Genomic DNA, 20,082 nt, shown 5'->3' with positions numbered 1-20,082 from the left:
AATACTTTATTTTTAAATCTTTCTAATTTTTCAATTTTTCCCACGGCACACCAGGCAACATCTCGCGGCACACTAGTGTGCCACGGAACAGTGGTTGAAAAACACTGCTCTATTTTAAATTCATTACATCTTAGCTTAATGGACTCAAGCAGTGCTCAATCAGGTGTGGTTTTCATAAGCCAGCCCAGAGATTCCTTCCCTGGCACAGTTCTCAGGGGAATCCCTTCCTGTCCTCCAATATGTGGGAAAACCTGTGTGGCAATCTTAGCACTTGAACACGAGCAAAACCCATCTGCCCAACATTCCCCTTGAAGTCAAGGCGCAATCCTGTGACACTCAACACCCTCCTGGTTTTCCATTTCCAATGCACAGGGTCCCTCCCCAGCCCAAGAACCTGGCATCTGAGCTCCTCTTACCTTCACAGTTCCTGCTCATTATCACTTATGGGCAGCACTTGCCTTGGCAAGTGTATCACCATCAGAATGACAGGCATCCCTCTCTCAGGGCAATATGATGCCTGCTTGCAAACCTGCCCATTGTGACATCAGCTGGAAAACAGAGGCCAGGCTGCTGGGTTGTCAGGCAGCTGTATTAATAATAAAGAATAAAGGGGGTGTCAAAGTGTAGTGGGTTGAGATCATAGTGCATCTTAAGGCCCCCCTCCATCATTTAGCTGCCCAGAGTGGCTGGGGTAACCTAGCCAGATGGGTGGGGTATAAATAAAAGTATTATTATTATTATTATTATTATTATTATTATTATTATTGTCTTGTAACAGCCAGTGGGACACGGGTGGCGCTGTGGGTTAAAGCCTCAGCGCCTAGGGCTTGCCGATCGAAAGGTCGGTGGTTCGAATCCCCGCGGCGGGGTGCGCTCCCGTTGCTCGGTCCCAGTGCCTGCCAACCTAGCAGTTCGAAAGCACCCCCAGGTGCAAGTAGATAAATAGGGACCGCTTACTAGTGGGAAGGTAAACAGCGTTTCCGTGTGCTGCGCTGGCTCACCAGATGCAGCTTTGTCACGCTGGCCTTGTGACCCGGAAGTGTCTCCGGACAGCACTGGCCCCTTGGCCTCTTAAGTGAGATGGGCACACAACCCCAGAGTCTGTCAAGACTGGCCCGTACGGGCAGGGGTACCTTTACCTTTTACCTTTAACAGCCAGTGGGCATGTGCGTAAAGTGGGAGCACACTGCTAAGGGCTGAGCTGACATACTTCATACAGCAGCCCCAGGCTTTCCCAAAATTAGAGTGTATCTGGGGGTGGAAAGGGCAAAACAAGATTAAGATCAGAGCAGAAATGCTTTTTTACTGTGGGGTAGGAAAGCAACAAACACACAGCACAGGACACACATGCAGACATGGTCCTTTACCGCAACATTCTGCCTGTCCCCACAATTAGGGCTGCCATTACTGGGATTTCCCAGATGGAATTGACGTTTAGGCGGAATTTCTGAAAGGTGGTGCCTTGTCTTGGATCTTAGACAAGTCAAACCTCAACAACTTTGGGGTGTCCTGGTTTTTACTTTTTGAAATACAGCAACCCTAACAAAGCTGGATAACTGTTAAGGGGGGTGGGGGTTGCCTGCGGGGTAGGTAGAGAAGAAATGGGGGGAGGGATGTTTGGGTTAGGAGGAGAAACATAAAAGACCCCACTTTCAGAGTTATTTTTAAATTCCTCCTTATAGAACACACCCACACACCCAGGCACACACACCATCAAACTATTTCATTATTTCTGAAGCCCTTTGTGTAAAACCGAGGAACTGTTAGTTACTGAAGCTGGGGAGGATTTTTTCATGGGGGGGGGGATATTTTAAGAAGATAAAGGGGGGGGGTAGGGAAGAGATGCAGGAAGATAACGGGCTGCAAGTTAAAGCTGCCGGCTCTCCCTCAATGTGCCTCGGAGAGAAAGAGAGAGAAAGCAGGAAGATCTGGGCTGCAGGTTAATGAAAGGACAGCCACTCAGGGTTCACCTGGACGCTCCTGGAAGTCACCCCAGGGTGCCACGGCTCACTGGTTGAAAACCAGTGTAACAGGGTAACGAAGGCGATTGTATTGGAATTATTAAGGGAACGTTAAGGAGGGAGGGAGGGGAAAGAGTGAGGGTGGAATGCTGGAGGTGAGTGAAGATTGGATGAGGCTTTGAATGTTGCAGGTGAGACAGTTGAGAGCTGTGGGTTCGGGAAGGGACGGTAGTTGATGGAGGATCCGAAGCAGGGCTGGGCAACTAAACTATTTAGTTTAGGATCAGTAGTAACAGTCGCCATTGTCGCAAAAAGCAGCATATAAGAGAAAGTCAGTTTGAGACCATATGCTTACAAGTGCAACTCATCATACAGTCCTTGCTTGTCATTTTTGTCTAACAAATTTATTGTCTTACATAGTAATTTGTGTGTGTATGCTGGGAAAGACTAACATCTTGCCACTCCCGTTCTGAATTCGAGTCACACCCGTCGAGAAAACAATTTATTGAAAAAGATCCAGCCGGATATAACGCTCTCAAGCCATTATTATTTTATTGGGTTTTTTACTAGGGGGACGCAGACCCCTAAACATTTTGTGAATATTTATACTTTTGTCCATTTATTGTATTCTTCCCGATTTGAACTATAAAATGGTGATTGTCTTGAGTCAAAATGAAACTACCCGTAAACACTGCTTTAGAAAAACAGCACTTCTTACTACTGTACTGCGTTTTCCCGCAGCCAAAGTAGTTATAGGAAATCACGGGCAGCTCCCGGGAACCAATCAGAAAGAGACAGGAAGAAAGGAAGAAGCGTTATTGGAGGGCCTTGAAAGGGGCGGGAGGAGGAACACGCCCGTGCGGGTGACGTCACCGCCGGCCTTGCCCGCCGCCTGGGCGTGGCTTATCCCTGAAGCCATTTTGTCCCACACCCCCTCCCCTGAGACAGGGAGGTGGACGGGGGCGCGAAGCAGCGTGGGAGAAAATGGGCGTGGCTTCGAGGAAATAGCGGCGTCTGATTGGGCGGAGGTGGGATTGCGGGGCGTGGCCGGCTCTGCCCCTCCGCCTTGAGGCGTCCGCTTTTAAGCTTCCTGTCAGTCTGTGCCTGAGGAGGGAAGGAGGCCGGAAGTGCCTGCTGTGGGTCTTGTGTCTTCTCCCCCCAACCCCGCGACAGGTGGGTTTCTGGTTTGTGCCGCACCTTGCTTTTTAAAGGGGTGTGTTTGGGCTTCCTAAAGCTGCTGCTGCTTCTCCCGTGTGCGCGAGGGGGGAGTGCTGCTTCTCACCCCCCCAAAAAAACTTATTTTCTTCTCCCGCTGGTGTGCCCCTCGTCTCTTCAGCCCTCAGCACGGTCCCGCTATTCGCGGCTTAGAGGGGTATGTTCGTGTGTGTGTGTGTGTGTGTGTGTGTTCTGCGCTCCTCAGCCAAAACTTCCTTCAGACTTCATTTTCCTCCATCCTGTGCCGAAAGCAGCGCCGGTGGGCGGCCGAGGCTGATGGGAGTTGTAGTCTCTGAGGAAGGACCGCAGCTCTCTCAAGCTATTCCCCCGCCAGGGGCGGAGTCCTAATTTGCCGCACCTATTGCTTGTCTAGCGCGGCCGTTTCTCGTTCCCACCTCCTAAATGTCTCTGGATGAGAATTTAGAATCTTTTTTTTATTATTATTAGTTTTCAATTACAATAATCCAATAATGGCCTCATTATAGCAATGCCAAATTAGAATACAGTTACTAGTACCAATCGTTCAGATGCCAAATCATATAATTTCGGTGTCCCCCCTGCATGCTAGAATTGATGGTTTGATGATTTACTTTATTTCTGCATTCCAAAATCTCATTCATTTCAGTTACACTCCAGTCACCATAGAAGTCCCTTATACAACAACTCCAATATTAACAACTTCCATTTGTATGGACACATTAAATGTTTTGTAAACCTGCAGGTGAAGCATTCAAGCTATATCCTTGTTCTTCCTGTGTGTCTGTGATGTTTCTTCCTGTCCTTGTAAAATATTATGTCTATCTTTTCCCGGTGTTCTCTATCATGCCTTGGGCGGAGCTAATATCCCAGTGTTGTTGAGAATTTAGAACCATTGACTATTTATAGAGTTGGAAGTGACCCCCAAGGATTGTCTAGTCCCATCCCCTGCAAGGCAGGAGTTTTTCCGCCCAGTGTGGAACTCGAACCCATGGCCCTGAGATTTAAGAGTCTCCTGCTCTGTGATGGAGCTGTCAGCCAAGTTAACAGAATTAAAGTTGGGAGGAAGCTGACAGAATTAAAAGCTGGCAGGCTGTTTTGCTACTTGCTGCCCCCTCTCCCCCATGTGCATATTTTGTATAGATACATAGGTCTCTTCTCCCTGCACAGCACCTTATTGGGCACTCAAGAGGAGTGTACAAAGCGCTTTGTAAATAAACCACTAGGTATTATCCTTGCAATATGTAATGACTGCAGTGGGCTTAGACTTGGGTTGACTGGTTTCAGAGCCCTAAAGGATGACCCTGGGCCATGTGGGTGCCTCTCAGCCTAACCTCCCCTGCAGGGGTGTATGTGTGCCACTGTGAGAACCTTGGAGGAAGGATGGGATGGAAAAAGGAAAATAAGCTTGAATGCACCTTCCAGCACGTAGCAAGTTATGCCTCCCAGTAAGCCTTGATGAGCAGCATGTGAGGAGTTTTTTTCTGTGAACCTTTACTTGCCCTTTCCCAGGATACCTGCACACACCTCATTCGGTTTAAATTACTTAGCCCAAACATAACAGCATAGCCCATATGCCACCGTCTAGCAGCTCTTTTCATCCAGGACTAACAGGCTTCTTCTTGTCTACAGTAGCTTTCAAAGAGCAAGCTAGTAGCCTGCCAGGCTCTACACCAGAAATGTGAGGTCTGATAGTTATAAAGCATTTTACCTTGGCTTTCAGTTTCTTTTAGAAATGTCTAATATAGATTAAATCAAAATTAAAAATAAATGCATTCAAGAAAATTAGGCAAAGTGTAGCAGTTAATACAGCCACTAAAACAGGGGAGGCAGGCATTGTCAATTGGGCCAAGGACCTACCAAAAGAAAAAAGGTCGTAAGTTTGAGGAGGAGTGTCATTGGAAGAGGTAGAGGCATCTCTCTCCCTAGGATTTACATTTCTGTTTGCCATTCTTGCCACAGTAGTTTTTGCCCAAAGGCAGCGATGGCAAGGGGAGCCCCAACATTCCCCTCTAGCTTGGAAACTTGGGTGGGCAGGTAGAGAAATCACCCCTTCAATTGCACTGACCTTCAGAGAGCTCAGCGTAGTGATAGAAAAGATGCTTGCTTTACTTTATGTCTACAACCTAGCGAGGAAAGTTGGGACTGGCTGCTTTGTGTTGTGGATTATTGGGTTGTTTTTGTTTCTATTTTTATCATGTATTTTGTGTTCATATTGTGATTTTATGTTGTGAACTGCCCTGAGATCTACAGGTACAGGGTGGTATACTGCTGTTACTATTACTACTAATAATACAGTGGTACGTTTATGAACTTAATCCATTCTGGAAGTCCGTTCTTAAACTAAAACCATTCTTAAACTGAGGCTCGCTTTCGCTAATGAGACCTGCCGCCGCTGGTGCCCTTCCACCGTTCGGATTCCGTTCTTAGATCGAGGTAAAGTTCTCAAACTGGGACACTACTTACGGTTTTGTGGAGTTCGTATACCGAATCATTTTTAAACAGGACTGTTCTTAAACTGAGGTACCACTGTAATCCCTTCCCCCAGCACCTAAGGTTTAGAGCTGCAGAAGGGGAATTGTCCTTGACATCCCATGGAGGTGCAGTGTGAGGTCAGGACTGCAATCCTGTACACAGCTACCTAGGTGTGTAAGCCCCGTAGAACATAATGCGGCTTTTCTGCAAGCAGGCATAGAAAATTGTGCCGATGGCAAGGGATGGATCCTAACGATAACAGGTCTTGCCTTTGCTACCAAGGCCAGCAAAAAAATGTACGGACCTTTGAGTTTCATAACTTTGCTGTAGCATAAGGACAGAAGTGCATTTTTGTTCAGTGTTAATGCTGAAGTGGTAATATGGTCTGGATAGTGTCTGGTAGAGTTTCAGAGACCACAGAAGGGCTAGGTAGGGTTTCTGTGGTTTGTGGTTGGAGGCAGTTATGATGTTTCTGAATAGCAGTTTCTGGAAACCTCAAGCGGGGAGAGTGCTCCTGTGCATGTGGGTTTCCCATGGGCATCTGGTTGGCCACTGTGAGAACAGGATGTTGGACTGGATGGGATGGCCCAGAAGCCTCCTCTTATACTCTTGTGGTTGAAGCTTCAGTGGCTTATTATACTTGGTTTTTCTTCCTGTGGGTGTGATGTCCAGTCAGTCTGAGTCTAACAGGTTGATATTCTCTTGGCTTCCAGTTCCATGCATTTCCCCCTACAAATATGTGGCAACGTGCTGTGCAATGAAAAGACATGCCAATCCTTATTTGCATTTAAAAAACAAAACTGTAAATGTAATAGTCTTAAAATATTACTAATAGCAGTTTAAGCTTTCCTGTGTATATTAAAATCCAGCATATACTGTGTCTGCTTGGTGCTTCTCCTTAGCATTACAGGATGTATTTTGAGAAATTTGGAATATGGTTTAGTCCTGTAAATAAGTCACCAGCTGACACATATCTTCTTTGAAGATGAAACAAACTAATTCTCTTTCAGTTTACAAACTCTTCCCCACTTGGTTGCTTGGAGACAATTCCTGATCACCCAGGTGATCAATTGTTTACAAACCTAGGGTTAAAACAACAAAGAATCTTGCAGCACCTTAAAGACTTTTATTGCCACATAAGGTTTCATGGGTTCAAGTCCACTGTGTATTAAAGATGAAATTGTAGTTTTTTGGAACACCCTGTGACTGGCTTAAAGCAATCCTCAGTGTTTAAATTGCTGATGCTTGAGATGCAGTTTTGCCAAGATAGACACAAGGTACAAATTGTTTGTATTACTGTACTCTGGAATGAAACATTTTCTCTTAAGGGGGGCGGGGATACAACACACAAGTTTCAAATACCTCATTGGTGATGAATGGACAGCTGCTGCTGTGGTTGCTTGCCAGATGTTTCCTGCCTAATTCTGTCTGAGATGTGTAAAATTAAAAATGCAACACAGGCTGGGAAGCACATAGAGTACTGTATTCCAGAATTGGTGGTTTGCAAATTCAGCTTCCATGTCTTGATTAATAATGCAGCAATGGGATGCTAGCAGCACATGGTCCTTGTAGACTCAGGGCCAAACTATACACTATGTTAAATGTGTGGTTTGGTTTTCTCCTGCAATCAAATAGTTGCCATGATGAGGAACAGCTCTGGGAGGGGCAGCTTTCATTGAGTCTGTGGTGTGATGAGAAAAGACTAACATACCATTTTCCCACGTACCATGGTTGCCAGTGGCGTAGCGTGGGTTGTCAGCACCCAGGGCAAGGCAAGTAATTTGTGCCCCCTAACCCGTGGATTTGCGCCCCCTAACCCTAACCCCCAGATGTTGCGCCCGGTGCGGCCGGCCCCCCCTGCACCCCCCATGCTATGCCACTGATGGTTGCTGTTATTTAAGTAAAAATGAAATGGAGCAACCTCTTTCTTAACAGGACAACCTTTAATCCAGTTAGGGTTAATAGATCAATTTGTTGGTTTTGGTTTATCTGTTTTATCGTTTTTCCAGTTTTAGGTTTGTTCTTTACAATTGCACATCAGTTTTGACCTGGAAAAGGAACCTCCTCACCAAAAAATCGCCATAATTTTGGTGTACATTTCTCCTAACACACAAACGGGCACACTTCTGCAAGCAGTTTCCTTGATATAATGCATTTTTACAACATGCATCCTTGCAATGCACACTTTCCCCTAATACACATAGTCTTGTAAAAAATAATAACTGAGGATTAGTTAGAGAACTGCAAGTTCAAAGAAGTGCAAATGCTGAAGGGTGGCTGTGCTTTGATTTGCGTACAGGCAACTCCCCATTTGTGCAGGGGCAACATTCTGGGCATTCACATAATTTGGTGGAGCACGCATAAGCCTGCCCCGTTATGCGCCCCCCCTGTTATGCCCTCTTCCAGTTCCAAAACGACCCGTGCATCAGTTGAATGCAAGCAAAATGGTCGCCACCTGTATTTTTTCAGGATTGTGGATGCAGTTGTCTAGCATTTTAAATGGAAACCTCTTCGATCTCTGATTCTGGATGTGTTCATCCAGATCACTTTTGTCTGCATTTTTGCCCATCCTTGTCTCTATCTGGATGCTGACATAAGGCAGATTATCCACACCATGGACCGATAGGTTGCCCACCTCTTCATCAGCCTGTTAGCACTTCTAAAGTGCCACAAGTGTTTTATTTCTTTCTTTTGACACATGAATATGTTGCTCAGGCACCTTAGTATTCTTTGTTTGGGTAGGCAGGGGTTACCTTGGGACAAGGAACAATGACTTTCAATTTTGGGTAAAAAGCATCTCGCAGAGAGGAAGCAGCTTTTCTTCCCTGCTGCAGATAAGGTCACCCCCGAAACAGCACCCTATTGTTCGTTGTATCTTCCTGAATAGGTTCAGGAAGGGCAGCTAAATATTATTTTAACAAGGAGGGCCTTTGCTTCCTGTTCTCTTTCAGGAAGATGAGGCTTGAGGCCTTACTAAAATGAAGTGGTGATTTGTGAGGACCTCACCGCTTCCCCCTGCAACTACTGTATATGGCAATCAGATGACTTGGTTTCACTTTTGAGGCCTAACTTCTCCCTTCTCAAAACACAGAAGGGAATCCTTGCACGAAGTGGACTTGGAAACACTTAAGGCAAGCTTCAGTGGAGAAAAAAGGCCGAGCTGGCTCCCCATTCATACCTGGTAGCTTTGCAACTAGAACACGGGAGGAGATCCTGCCCAGAGTGCATTATCAGTGTTGGGAAATGGGCCGTGGGCGTTCATTACAGGAACAGAGATGGCAGCAGAAGCAGGCGCTCAGACAGAGGCTGTCACTTGGTGCAAAGCCAAGAAGCAGCCTTGGGAGGTAGAAGCCAGAACAATCAAGGTGAGCTGTGACCTTGAAGCAGCAAGTTCAGCAGGGCCAAGGGTGTTGGTCACAGGTGGAAAGGTGCCTAGGTGTGAAGACTTCTTTTTCTGGCAAGCATTTGATACTTTCCCCAGTGTGTGGAGCATTTTGTCCCATCATTTTAATCTGAATTTGTTTTTAATCTGCGGATTAAAATTATTTTACTGCTGCTCTTATTTTTAATTTCATTTATATTGTGAACTTCCTTGGGCATTTTTTGAAGTTAAAAGGCAGGTTTAAAATGGTCTACGAAACAATAATCGTAAGGAGTCTGTGGAAGGGTAAGCGTTGCTGGTCAGGTAAAGGCAGGGGCATGATTGTGGCCGGAGTTTGACTCAGCTTCTCATTTTCTCTGTGGCTTTTGATCCCATAGAGTATCCAGTACCATTTTTGTAAATTTCAAAATCTGAAAATTAAATAAATTTTATAGAGACTAAAAAAAAACAACCACCGCACCTACAACAACAAAAATCTATATGCTAGCAGGCCAGGTTCAACGTGCTTGTATTAATTTGCAAGGCCATTAACAATTTGGGTTCAGGATACTGCAAGGGCTGCCCAATCTCTTATATTCCTGCCCCATGGCTTGGATGCACGAGGCATTTTAATAGAGATTTTATAGATTTAACTTCCTCCTTTTTTTGCATTGCGTTTTTATAAACCACTTATTAACCATGGGAGTTAAGGGGTATACGAATTGTTTAAATAAGAATAAACAATACGGGACTAAACCGCTCCCCCAATAACAGATTTGTAGCCAAAATAGGACCAGTTAAAAAACAGAGGTATCTTCCTTGTTTGAGGGAACCCCATGGTTTGCAGAAGTGCATTAAAAGAAAAAAAAAACTGCCTAAAGAGGACAGACTTCCTAAAAACAGAAAAAAGGCTGTACTGTGTATGTGGTCAGGAGGAAGGAGCACTGAGAAAGTGTGTGTGCAGCCCTTCATTGAACCTCTGCCACACCCTCCCCAGCCAGCCGACACCTCCTCTGCCTGTCTGGAAACCTGCCTGTGCTGGGAAGTGGTGGGAGACAGGGGTGCTCAGACTGGGCAAGGCTTGCAAGCTGGAGACAGGACACCGTCTCTTGCAAGACCCACTCCAGTTGGGTGCAGTGTCCGGAGGTTCCCCCATTCGGCTTCTGGCTCATCAGAAGCACAGGGAAGTGCCCTGTGCTAGCGTGAAGCTCAAAGGAGAGGCGGAAAACTGGCCGGCACCCTGCCACGAAAGAGCCTTGCGAAACAGGGAAAGGATTCTCTGTTGTCAAGAGGCTGGGTGTCGGATTGTGGCTAAGAGAGCAGTGTGCCCCGCAGTTCCTTTCCCTGTCACAGAGAGTCTGCTCGCTTAGTCCAAAGCTCAGAGCTGTATGCCATTGAAAGCTACCAAATATGGAATATAAAAAAACCTTAATGTTATCTCTGCACCGAAACACTTCGCGCAAGACATAGCTCAAAATGCCCATCATTATTTGGTGACAAGCCTCACTTTCCCCCTCGTTTGTGGGGAAGATGACCCATCACTGATGCCCAGTCACAGGTGCATTAAAATCCTTGTTTTATTTCTCCACTATATTCTCATGTTTGCACTGTTGGGGTGGGGGGTCCTGGAGGGGTCTGAAAGGAACCAAACATATGGCACACTGTGTGAGCTTTCCAATTTAGTCGATAGGTCTAAATTGGTTCAAACAGTGAATGTTGAAGGACAGAAAGGGGGTGGGGGTGGGGAGAGAGATGGAAGGTCAGTTTGAGAGCATTTGAGTCATGGAGTATTAGGGCATCATTTGAGAAGATGGAAGACCGGGGGTGGGAGGGTGGAGACAACTGGCCTCCCTAAAAATGCATGCCCTGAAAGTGAAGTTTGGAGGAGGAATGTGCCACGAGAATTTTAAAAGCTCCTCCTCACATGCTATAGGAGAATTCTCCCCACTTCCCTGAATGCCTTTCCCGGTTTCTTATTCCCCAGAGTGTTCCCCTACCCACTCGCCCACGCTAAATAGCAATATAATGCTCTCAGTCAGGACTGGCAACCAGCCCAGACCTGAACATTTTAATGTGATGCAACACAGCAAGGAAAATGGAGGTGGGGGAAGGAAAGGGAGAATGTGTCTATCTATCCTTCCCTCTTACCACCCAGAAAAGGAAGGAACAGTCGCCTTGTATCCACTGCCCAAAGTATCCTGTTCAACAGGAATCGCCAATCCCGTGCCCACGGGCACCATAGAGCCCATGAAAGCCTTCTTTGCTGCCCCCAGCATGTACCATAACCCTCAGTTTCCCCATTTTGTTTTTAAGCAAGTGCCTAGCATTTGCAGGGAAGTTTTTAATGTTTGAGGTTCTATTGTGTGTTTAATACTTTGTTGGGAGGCTTCCAGAGTGGCTGGGGCAACCCAGTCAGATGTGTGGCATATAATGAATAAAGATGAAATAGTAGTATTGGTAGTTAGAACCTGAGATACGAGGCAAAACATACAGGCATGATCCTTCTCAATTTTTTATTTTTTTTTTTTGTGAGAAATCAGCCTATTCCACCCTTTCTGTGTTTTACTTCCCCTGACACTCCCCCCCCCCAGTTTCCTGCAGGCACCCATCATATGTGAGATGCACTTGAGAGAGATATGTATTTATAGCTGGTGTGTGTTGGGGGGGGGGAGATAGGAATGTGTGGCCTGTGTGCATGTGTGGTTTGCCTGAGAGGGACATGTGAATTATGAGCAAGTGAGAGAGAGAGGTCTGTGATCCGCATGTGTGTCATGGGACCACCTTGCACATTTCCCCCGCTAGTGAATGCTCCCTGTTATCAGACATCATCAGTGTGTTTGTGAGAGGGAAGGAGAACTCAATAGTGTGTGGTCTCCACATTCTGGACCATGTGCTGAGATTCCTGCATTTAGGAGGTTGGCCTAGATGTTCTCAAGGGTCCCTTCTTACCCCTTAGTACTATGGTTCTATGAAGAGAGGGCATCTGTTCTAATGGCTTGTTCTTTTTCGTGGGATTTATCTTCCAGCCTTCTAGCAAAAGGAGGAGATGGCCGTAATGGAAATAGCTTGCCAAGATGCTCCAGTTATCGTTGGGCACCCAAAGGAGCTTCCTACGGATAAGGGACCGAAGGAGGTGGTGACTAAGAAAAAGAGCAGCGTTTGCAAAGTAGAGGATCCAGAGAAAAATGTGTTCCAGGGACCGTGGAAGATTCTGAGCGACGTGATTGCCAAAGGAACTGCCAAGGAAGACAGTGGGAAAGGGAGCTTAGCCTCCATCTCCATCATTGCCCAGGCAGAATGTAAGTGGGGAGCTGCAGCGCTGAGTGGATGGGGGGCTAAAATTGGATTGTGGCTGGGGGTGAAGCTGTAGCTGTAGCTTTCTGCATCAAAGCCCTCTAGCAGACTTGCAACCCCATCAGCCCAACTAATGGGAAACTTGTTCAGCAGACATACCCCATGATTGCTGTTGCTTCACTCACCAGCCATAGCAGGAGGATCCTAACTGCTGAGGTATAAGGAGCTGGTAGGTGGCGCTGTGGGTTAAAGCCTCAGCGCCTAGGACTTGCTGATCGAAAGGTTGGCGGTTCGAATCCCTGCGGCGGGGTGCGCTCCCGCTGCTCGGTCCCAGCGCCTGCCAACCTAGCAGTTCGAAAGCACCTCCGGGTGCAAGTAGATAAATAGGGACCGCTTACCAGCGGGAAGGTAAACGGCGTTTCCGTGTGTGGCTCTGGCTCACCAGATGCAGCTTTGTCACGCTGGCCACGTGACCCGGAAGTGTCTCCGGACAGCGCTGGCCCCTGGCCTCTTAAGTGAGATGAGCGCACAACCCCAGAGTCTGTCAAGACTGGCCCATACGGGCAGGGGTACCTTTACCTTTATGTCAGAATAACATTTTATGCAGTAGTAAATAGAAGAAACCAAACAGATGTAACTCTTCTGGGGCTCAGATTCTGGGAAATACAAGCGGTTTAGTTAGAATACCGTAGGAAAGATCAACAATTATGAGGCACAAGAGAAATTGAAGTGTTAAAACAGGGCTACTTTATCCATGCCCAGGAGCCTTTTTTCCACTGAGTTGTCCTCTCCTATGCTGTATTGTAAATTGCTCCTGAAATACACTCCAAATTTTGAAGCCGCTTGCGAAGAAGTTAGCATGTTCCTCCCCGCCAGACACAAATCCTAAACTCCCATGGACATTGATACCAAATATTCAGTTATTTGGTTTCTGGCTTGCATATTTTTTCATCCAGAATTGTGATTCCTCCCCAAAGAGAATACTCACAGTCCCTCTTGATGATCTCGTGGCTCTTTTGGGAGTTAAGTTTTGACATCCTCCTTCGCTACAGCAAAGCTGATTTCCAGAAGATGGTATGACTCTGGCATTTCCTGCCTCACCCTGGCTTGTATTGGCCTTGTTTGCTTTCCCCTGCAGGTGAGATCAGCCAGGAGTTCAGCCCTACATATTCTGAGAGGCCTTTTCTTGCTGACACCAAACGATTCAGGTAAGGTCTCCCCTATAACACACAGTGTGCAGAAAGAGCCACAAATCTCAATTGCATTGTGGGGCAGGAACTTTGATTCTAGAATGCATCTTCTACTCCATCTTAACCCTGTATCCTGGGAACAGGATTTGCTTTGAATACCCAATATTCACAATGGAGTTTATTATATATGAGGCCTAGTTCTCATGTAATGCTGAGACAAACAATGCCTTGGTGTGTTTTATGCAGGCTTGCATGGAGAACATGGCTCCTTTGCTCCTGCCATCATTTTTGCTGCACCATGATGAACTTAACCATGGCTTGGCTTAGTGTGTCCTTTGAACCTAGCCTTGTGGCTCAGCTCTCTCTAATCACAATCTGTAACCAAGGTTTGCTCCCAGACGACATGCCAAGCCCAAGCTGTGGCTTAGCTGAGCACAGCAGGTCACAGTACCTGGGGAATCACACACTAAGCTGTGGTTTGGAATAGCGTGAGGTATGAACGAGGCCTAAGCCAATGACTTTGAATGCTTTAACTAATAGAAAGGATGGGAAGCTGCAGAGTGGGGGAACATCCAAGTTATTGTGTATTATTTTGTACCTGAGTTCTGATAAAAGCACAAAGTTGAGCTGAACAGTCAACCATGGGGGGGGGCGGGTGTAAGAAATAATTGCTTATTGGTACAAAGTGTAAAATGTCTCCTACCGAAAAATCCATTTTTTGTCGCTTTTCCATAGTTGTTGATGGCTGTTGTGAAGCCACTGTCTCCCTCCCACTGCCCCTTCCCACTGCTTTTTAGGGCTGCTTCTTCCAAGAATGATCCTAGCCAATCAGAGATCACATGGTAAACATGACTACATCTCTGAGTTCAAACAAGGCCAATTCAGAATAAGGGCAATTCTTTCAGCATTGCAGCCCCCTCACTCACAATAGACTAACACCTTTAACACCCAAAACATTGTTGTAAAGGAGAGAGATGTATTTTGTACTTTGACCGTGCAAAATATACATTTTAAGAAATGGACTTAAGTCACATAAATTAAAATTAGTGTTTGTCGCACTATTTTTGTTTGTTTGTTTGTTAATGCAGTGTCTCGTATAATCCATTGCCAGGCATTGTGAAAAATGGAATTCCATTTTGTGGCCGAGAAGCTTCGTTGTTCTTAGGATCTAGAGGTTCTTCTAACTTCTCCTTTTATACTTCTTAGTTTTCAATTCAGCTAGAGAAGGTTGTGTTCCGTCGCTGCCGCTTTTAAACTAAAATACCTTTGCAATACCCTTCTCTGTGCCAGCCGGTCTTGTAGCCTCGATCAAATCCCCAACAATGTGGCCTACGCAACTGAGGGCAAAATCACCCCAGCCTACAGGAAAGCCATGCATCGTGGCAAGTCCCGTAAGAAACGGCGAAAGAAAAGATCCCATCTTCTGACACACAAGGAGTTGGCCTCCCCACCTCACAAGCCAAGAACCCCAGAACAGGAGAGCTGCACACCAATTCCAGTGCAGGTAAGGCCTTTTCTATGTTTTCTTCAATCATGCCCAGGTATAGGACTTTCTTGACGCAGGTGGCGCTGTGGCTTAAACCACAGAGCCTAGGACTTGCCGATCAGAAGGTCGGCGGTTTGAATCCCCGCGACAGGGTGAGCTCCCGTTGCTCGGTCCCTGCTCCTGCCAACCTAGCAGTTCGAAAGCACACCAGTGCAAGTAGATAAATAGGTACCGCTCCGGCGGGAAGGTAAACGACGTTTCCGTGCGCTGCTCTGGTTTTGCCAGAAGTGGCTTAGTCATGCTGGCCACATGACCCGGAAGCTGTACGCCGGCTCCTTCGGCCAATAAAGCGAGATGAGCACCGCAACGCCAGAGTCGGTCACGACTGGACCTAATGGTCAGGGGTCCCTTTACTTTTACCTATAGGACTTTCTTGGGAGTAAGAACAAGCGAAATCCCAGGCAACTGGTTTGCCGATACCTTCCGAAACCCGGAATCTGGCCCCAAAGAATTTTGAAATGCATTTTTGGCCTGGCACCTAAACATTTGAAATAATTTCTTCCCCAGGCCCTGTCAGTGAGGCTTGTATTTTGGGAGCAGCCCCTGCTGAGAGAATCATTCCCTGCTTGATGTAACTCTTTCCCCCTCTACTTCCAGGAGGATGACTCTCCCTCGGACACCCTCTTCAGTAGCGCTTCCTGGCTTTCAAAGTCATGCAAGGATTTGGGCTACGATCTTAGCACCTTGGAGAAACCCAAACAAGCCCTACGTGCTGGCAAGTTGGACTTGCTGAAGAATCGAGGAAAGCTAGAATTACACAAGCTGATCAGCCCTGCTCAGTGCCTGAGCCATGTCTGGAAGGCCCACACACAAGACGTTTTTACCCCTCAGTCAGAGACTCCACACCCCTTCCCTTATCGGAAGTTCCCCCTTGATTTCTGTGGCTACAGCGACCTCTTTCCTCCCTTGAAACTCAACCCTCTGAGGACCCATCTCTTTGATGACCTTTCCTGTGTGGATGGTGAGCAACGCCTCTCAGGCCTGAGCTTGGAGCGGAGCTTCTCCAAATGTAGCCACCAGCCTGCAGAAAGCACCTCAGACAAGCTGTCCATGGAAGAATTTCTGGTGGATGCCTTGAAGGGAAGCGTAATCCTCGGAGAACCAAGAAACCTAGCTTGTTTAGCCAAGACCTGGAAAGGAGGTGGATTGAGTCCAAAGGGGATGGATGGAAATGAAGGGGTGCTGCTTATAGAGGTGAGCCTTCGCAAAAGATGAAGCTAGGGGTGACAATGGCATCTTCCTCAGGGTAGGTTCCATGTTCTGGGAAGTAAGGGACCAGAGCCGCTCATCACCTGGGGCCTTGTTTAAACTTCAGAACCAGAGTTTGGGTGCTATTTGGGTGGCTGGGGAGGTCTGTCCAGATGGGCAGGGTAGAAGTAATAAATTATTATTATTATTATTATTATTATTATTATTATTATTATTACTATTATTTATTGTAATACCTCATGTTACATTTGCTTCAGGTTGAGCATTTTCAGGTTGCGTCCTGTGGCGACCTGGAAGTAACGGGACGGGTTACTTCCGGATTTCGCCGCTCGCACATGCGCAGATGCGCAAAATGACATGCACAGAAGTGGCGACCTGCGCATGCGCAGACGCGGGTTGCGTTCTGTTCAGGTTGCGAACGGGCCTCCGGAGCGGATCCCGTTCGCAACCAGAGGCACCACTGTATTATTATTATTATTATCATTCAGCACTGGTTCTGCTCACAGTAGACCCATTGGGGTTAATGGGCATGACTAACTTGGGCTGATTAATTTCATTGGGCCTACTCTGAGGAGGACTAATACACGTTCAGAAATATTTTGTGTTACAGCCTCCTTGGAATGTATCACTCAAGGCTGCAAGTGAGGGCTTGCTTGCTTCAGGGCTCCCTTGTATGGGGGACATCACAAAAACAAACCCAGTGTGGCAAACTGTCCAGCCTAAGAGGGGAAAAATGAGGCTACTGCCTTTTGTCCTGACGTGCTAGATCACCACATGCAGGGAGGTTGATGAGTGGTAATTTCCTAACATGCTGTTTCAAGTGGGATAGCTTAGAAAGGGCTCCAGTACGTGATAGATATTTTTCAGTAGACGAGACTTCTTTTTAATGTGATTTTAAAGCTCTTCACTGAGATAGGAGTTAAGTGAGAAGGACGGGGACTTTGCTTTCAAGAGTACTCCAGCCCTTTAGCTGTTCATGTGTGAACGCTGTCAGAGTAGGTGCCTCTTCTGGCAACTCTGAAGAAAATAACTGTTTGCTGTCTAGAAAAGCAGAGGGAAAGGACTGGGGGGGGGGTATCACTGCATGCGCCTGATCTTACTTGTTAGGGGTAGAAGAAGAAGAAGAAGAAGAAGAAGAAGAAGAAGAAGAAGAGGAGTTTGGATTTGATATCCCGCCTTTCACTCCCTTTAAGGAGTCTCAAAGCGGCTAAAAGTGGATAAATACTCCAATGGGAACAGTAGGAGATGCGCACTCTTGAAGGACCCCTGCAGAAGTTGACAATGGGGATGAAGGATGTATTTTGGGATCAGCCGGGGGGGGAATTGCCTATTGCTCACAGATAATTAAGTAAAAACTGAAGTGTGTAAGGCACAAAAGGGCTAGGGAGGAAGCCTGGATGTGAGAGGTTTGCCTGTACCCCCTGTCCAATCCGTGCTTCAGGGGAGATGCTCAGGCAAGGACCATCAACCACACATGGGCAGAGACCAGAAGTGTTCTGATGTCCTGCATGCATGATGTAGGATTGGGGAAGAGCTGCCACTTTGGGTGACCTATCTAACATGGGTTTGCCCACACAAGAGAATGTTTCCTATGAGGGGAAATCGAAGCATTTGAGGCTTTATAGATTGAAGAAGAAAAGGAAAAGGAAAAGGAAAAAAAGATAGCTGAATTCAGAGAGTGATACAAGAGTTTGGAATTGTGACTGGTGTGGAGAGAGAACTTTGTTTGGCACTCAGTAATAACAATGCATCCCTGAGTTGCTCCGTGAAATTGGTTGGTGCTAGATTTGGGATGGACAAAATGAAGTATTTCTTCACGGAACACACAGCGGGCTTCTAGAATTCATTAATGCACGATGTGGAGATGGCCACTCGGTTAAATAGTTTTCAAAAGAATTAGACCAATTCACAGCTGTGTGATTTTAGGATTTAAACAATGCAGTGTACGCCTGAATAACACTTGCTAACAGGAATATCACTGGGGATGGCATTGCCTCTGGGCCTTGTTTGTAAGGTTCCCAAGATTACCTGGCTGTTAGAAGCTAGATGATGCCCTAGATGGACCTTTTGGTCTTACCTGGTCATGCAGTATTTTTTACGTGCTTTAAAGCACTTTTAATTTATAAAGGAAAGTTAGTGGGAACAGTTACTCAGAAAAGTTCGGAAATCTTTCCATGTGTGAGGGGTGGTGATGGTATAAACTGCAGGAATCTGTCATTGCAAACAATTTGAGCAAGATCCTTTTCGTAGCTAGAAGGGAGCTGGATATTTATTTCCCCCAGTTGAAGGTGTGGTCTCTGCTTCATTTTTTGAAGACCTGTGTTGCTTTCTGAAAGGTATGGTTCTGCTGGGCATGTCTTCAGCGATTGAGCTAGAAGGTCTTTGGTCTTTAGCAGTGTAGATTCTGTGCATTTGTCCTCCACAAACCAGCCCAAAGGGGGCTTGCTCCTCTGGTTTATTTCATACGTATAAAATCAGTGTTCAACAAAAACACAGAGTTGGAAGGGATGCTGAGGATCATCTAGTCCAACCCCCTGCAAGGGAGGAATATGCAGCTGCCCATATGGGGATCAAACCTGCAACCTTGGCATTATCAGCATCACGCTCCAACCAGCTGAGCTATGGGGGAAGGAAAGTGATCACATGGCGTGAATACACAGCATTGGAACAATCCTTCTCCTGCACTCGATGGGCAAGCTTAGGGACAGATAGCAGACATCTGAAAATACTTTGGAAGCAGGGCTCCTCAAGAGTGATTTTAAGGTATTGCATTTTGCCGGGGGGGGGGGGGTGTTTGACAGTGAGTCTCAAGAAGGGTGTGACGCTCCCACGCTGGTGTGGCAGGAGAGAATGGCAGGTGTGGCAGGAAGATTCAGGGACAACCAGAAACAGTATCCACAGCTTTCTTCGAGAGCATTGGCTATTTTACCGTTCTCCATAACATATTGGTGTGAACAGGGATTTTCATCTCATCAGAAAAAAAGAAACGCTTATTTGTGTTGGTGAGGAGATAAGAGTTTGTTTCGGATAAGACCTAACATAAATGAGATTAGCCAGCAAAAGCAAGCTTAAACCTCTCATTGAGCCTGTATGTAAGAGGCTTGTTTATAATTACATTTTTGGAATGACCCATAGGCTTAGGTAGCTGCATAAAAGATATCCCATTATCATATTATAAAGTAGCTGTGTTCTGTGCTGTAGTGTAGATCAAGCACTGCTTGGAGTTGTTTCTTTTGGTTTTCCAATATATTTCTTGTCAATGGAAAAGTTGGTGTGGCACGAGAAATTTTTTATCCTGAAAGTGTGGCCTGGAAAAAAAAGTTTGAGAACCACTGCTCCAGAACTTCTGGTGGAAAAGGGAAAACCTGTAGACGTGTGGCCAGTTTCTTGGGTTAAATGACTTTAGCTAAACAGGCTGGCTCGGAAGTGCCTATGTCCCTGTACCCCTGTCACTGCCGTTGGCAGTTCTTCCCCCTTTCCTTGACCCCTGTTCCTTATCATACTGCTCTTGCCATCCCTCAGAAACTGAAAGCCGTGGATTATGAGTATCGCGAAGGCGTCCACTGGACCAAATGTCCAGGCTTGCTTGGCACAGGATCTTTTGGTGAAGTGTACAAAATGGAGGACAAGCAGACGGGCTTTCAGTGTGCTGCCAAAAAGGTATGCAAATGCCCCAAACCCAGTTCTGCCCGAGGCAAGGGAAAGCGAAATCAAAAGGGGAACTGAAAGCTCCTTCCCTTTCTGCCGGAGCTGCTGAGGGCTGGGACTGGAGCAGTCGCTTTGCTGCAACTTGTTTGTGGCTGATCTCAAGGTCAAGGCGGAAGGCGTTGCCCTGGAGACACTGGGCGGTGGAAT

General features: G+C 46.5%; 1 protein-coding gene across 1 annotated transcript in view; it reads left to right on the top strand.

The window, feature by feature from the left end:
* Positions 1-2,888: 2,888 nt before the first annotated feature.
* MAP3K14 (mitogen-activated protein kinase kinase kinase 14) overlaps positions 2,889-20,082 on the top strand; it is a 37,259-nt gene continuing 20,065 nt past the window's right edge. Inside the window, exons 1-6 of the mRNA XM_083709219.1 lie at positions 2,889-3,134; positions 12,015-12,287; positions 13,421-13,490; positions 14,763-14,976; positions 15,616-16,212; positions 19,750-19,887. Of these exons, the coding sequence (XP_083565345.1) occupies positions 12,035-12,287; positions 13,421-13,490; positions 14,763-14,976; positions 15,616-16,212; positions 19,750-19,887 (1,272 nt within the window). The 5' untranslated portion in view covers positions 2,889-3,134; positions 12,015-12,034. The remainder of the gene's footprint in view (positions 3,135-12,014; positions 12,288-13,420; positions 13,491-14,762; positions 14,977-15,615; positions 16,213-19,749; positions 19,888-20,082) is intronic.

The sequence above is a fragment of the Podarcis gaigeae genome (genome assembly GCF_964106915.1).
Source record: "Podarcis gaigeae genome assembly, chromosome: 13".
NCBI lineage: Eukaryota > Metazoa > Chordata > Lepidosauria > Squamata > Lacertidae > Podarcis > Podarcis gaigeae.
This window is presented reverse-complemented; position numbering and strand designations above follow the sequence as displayed.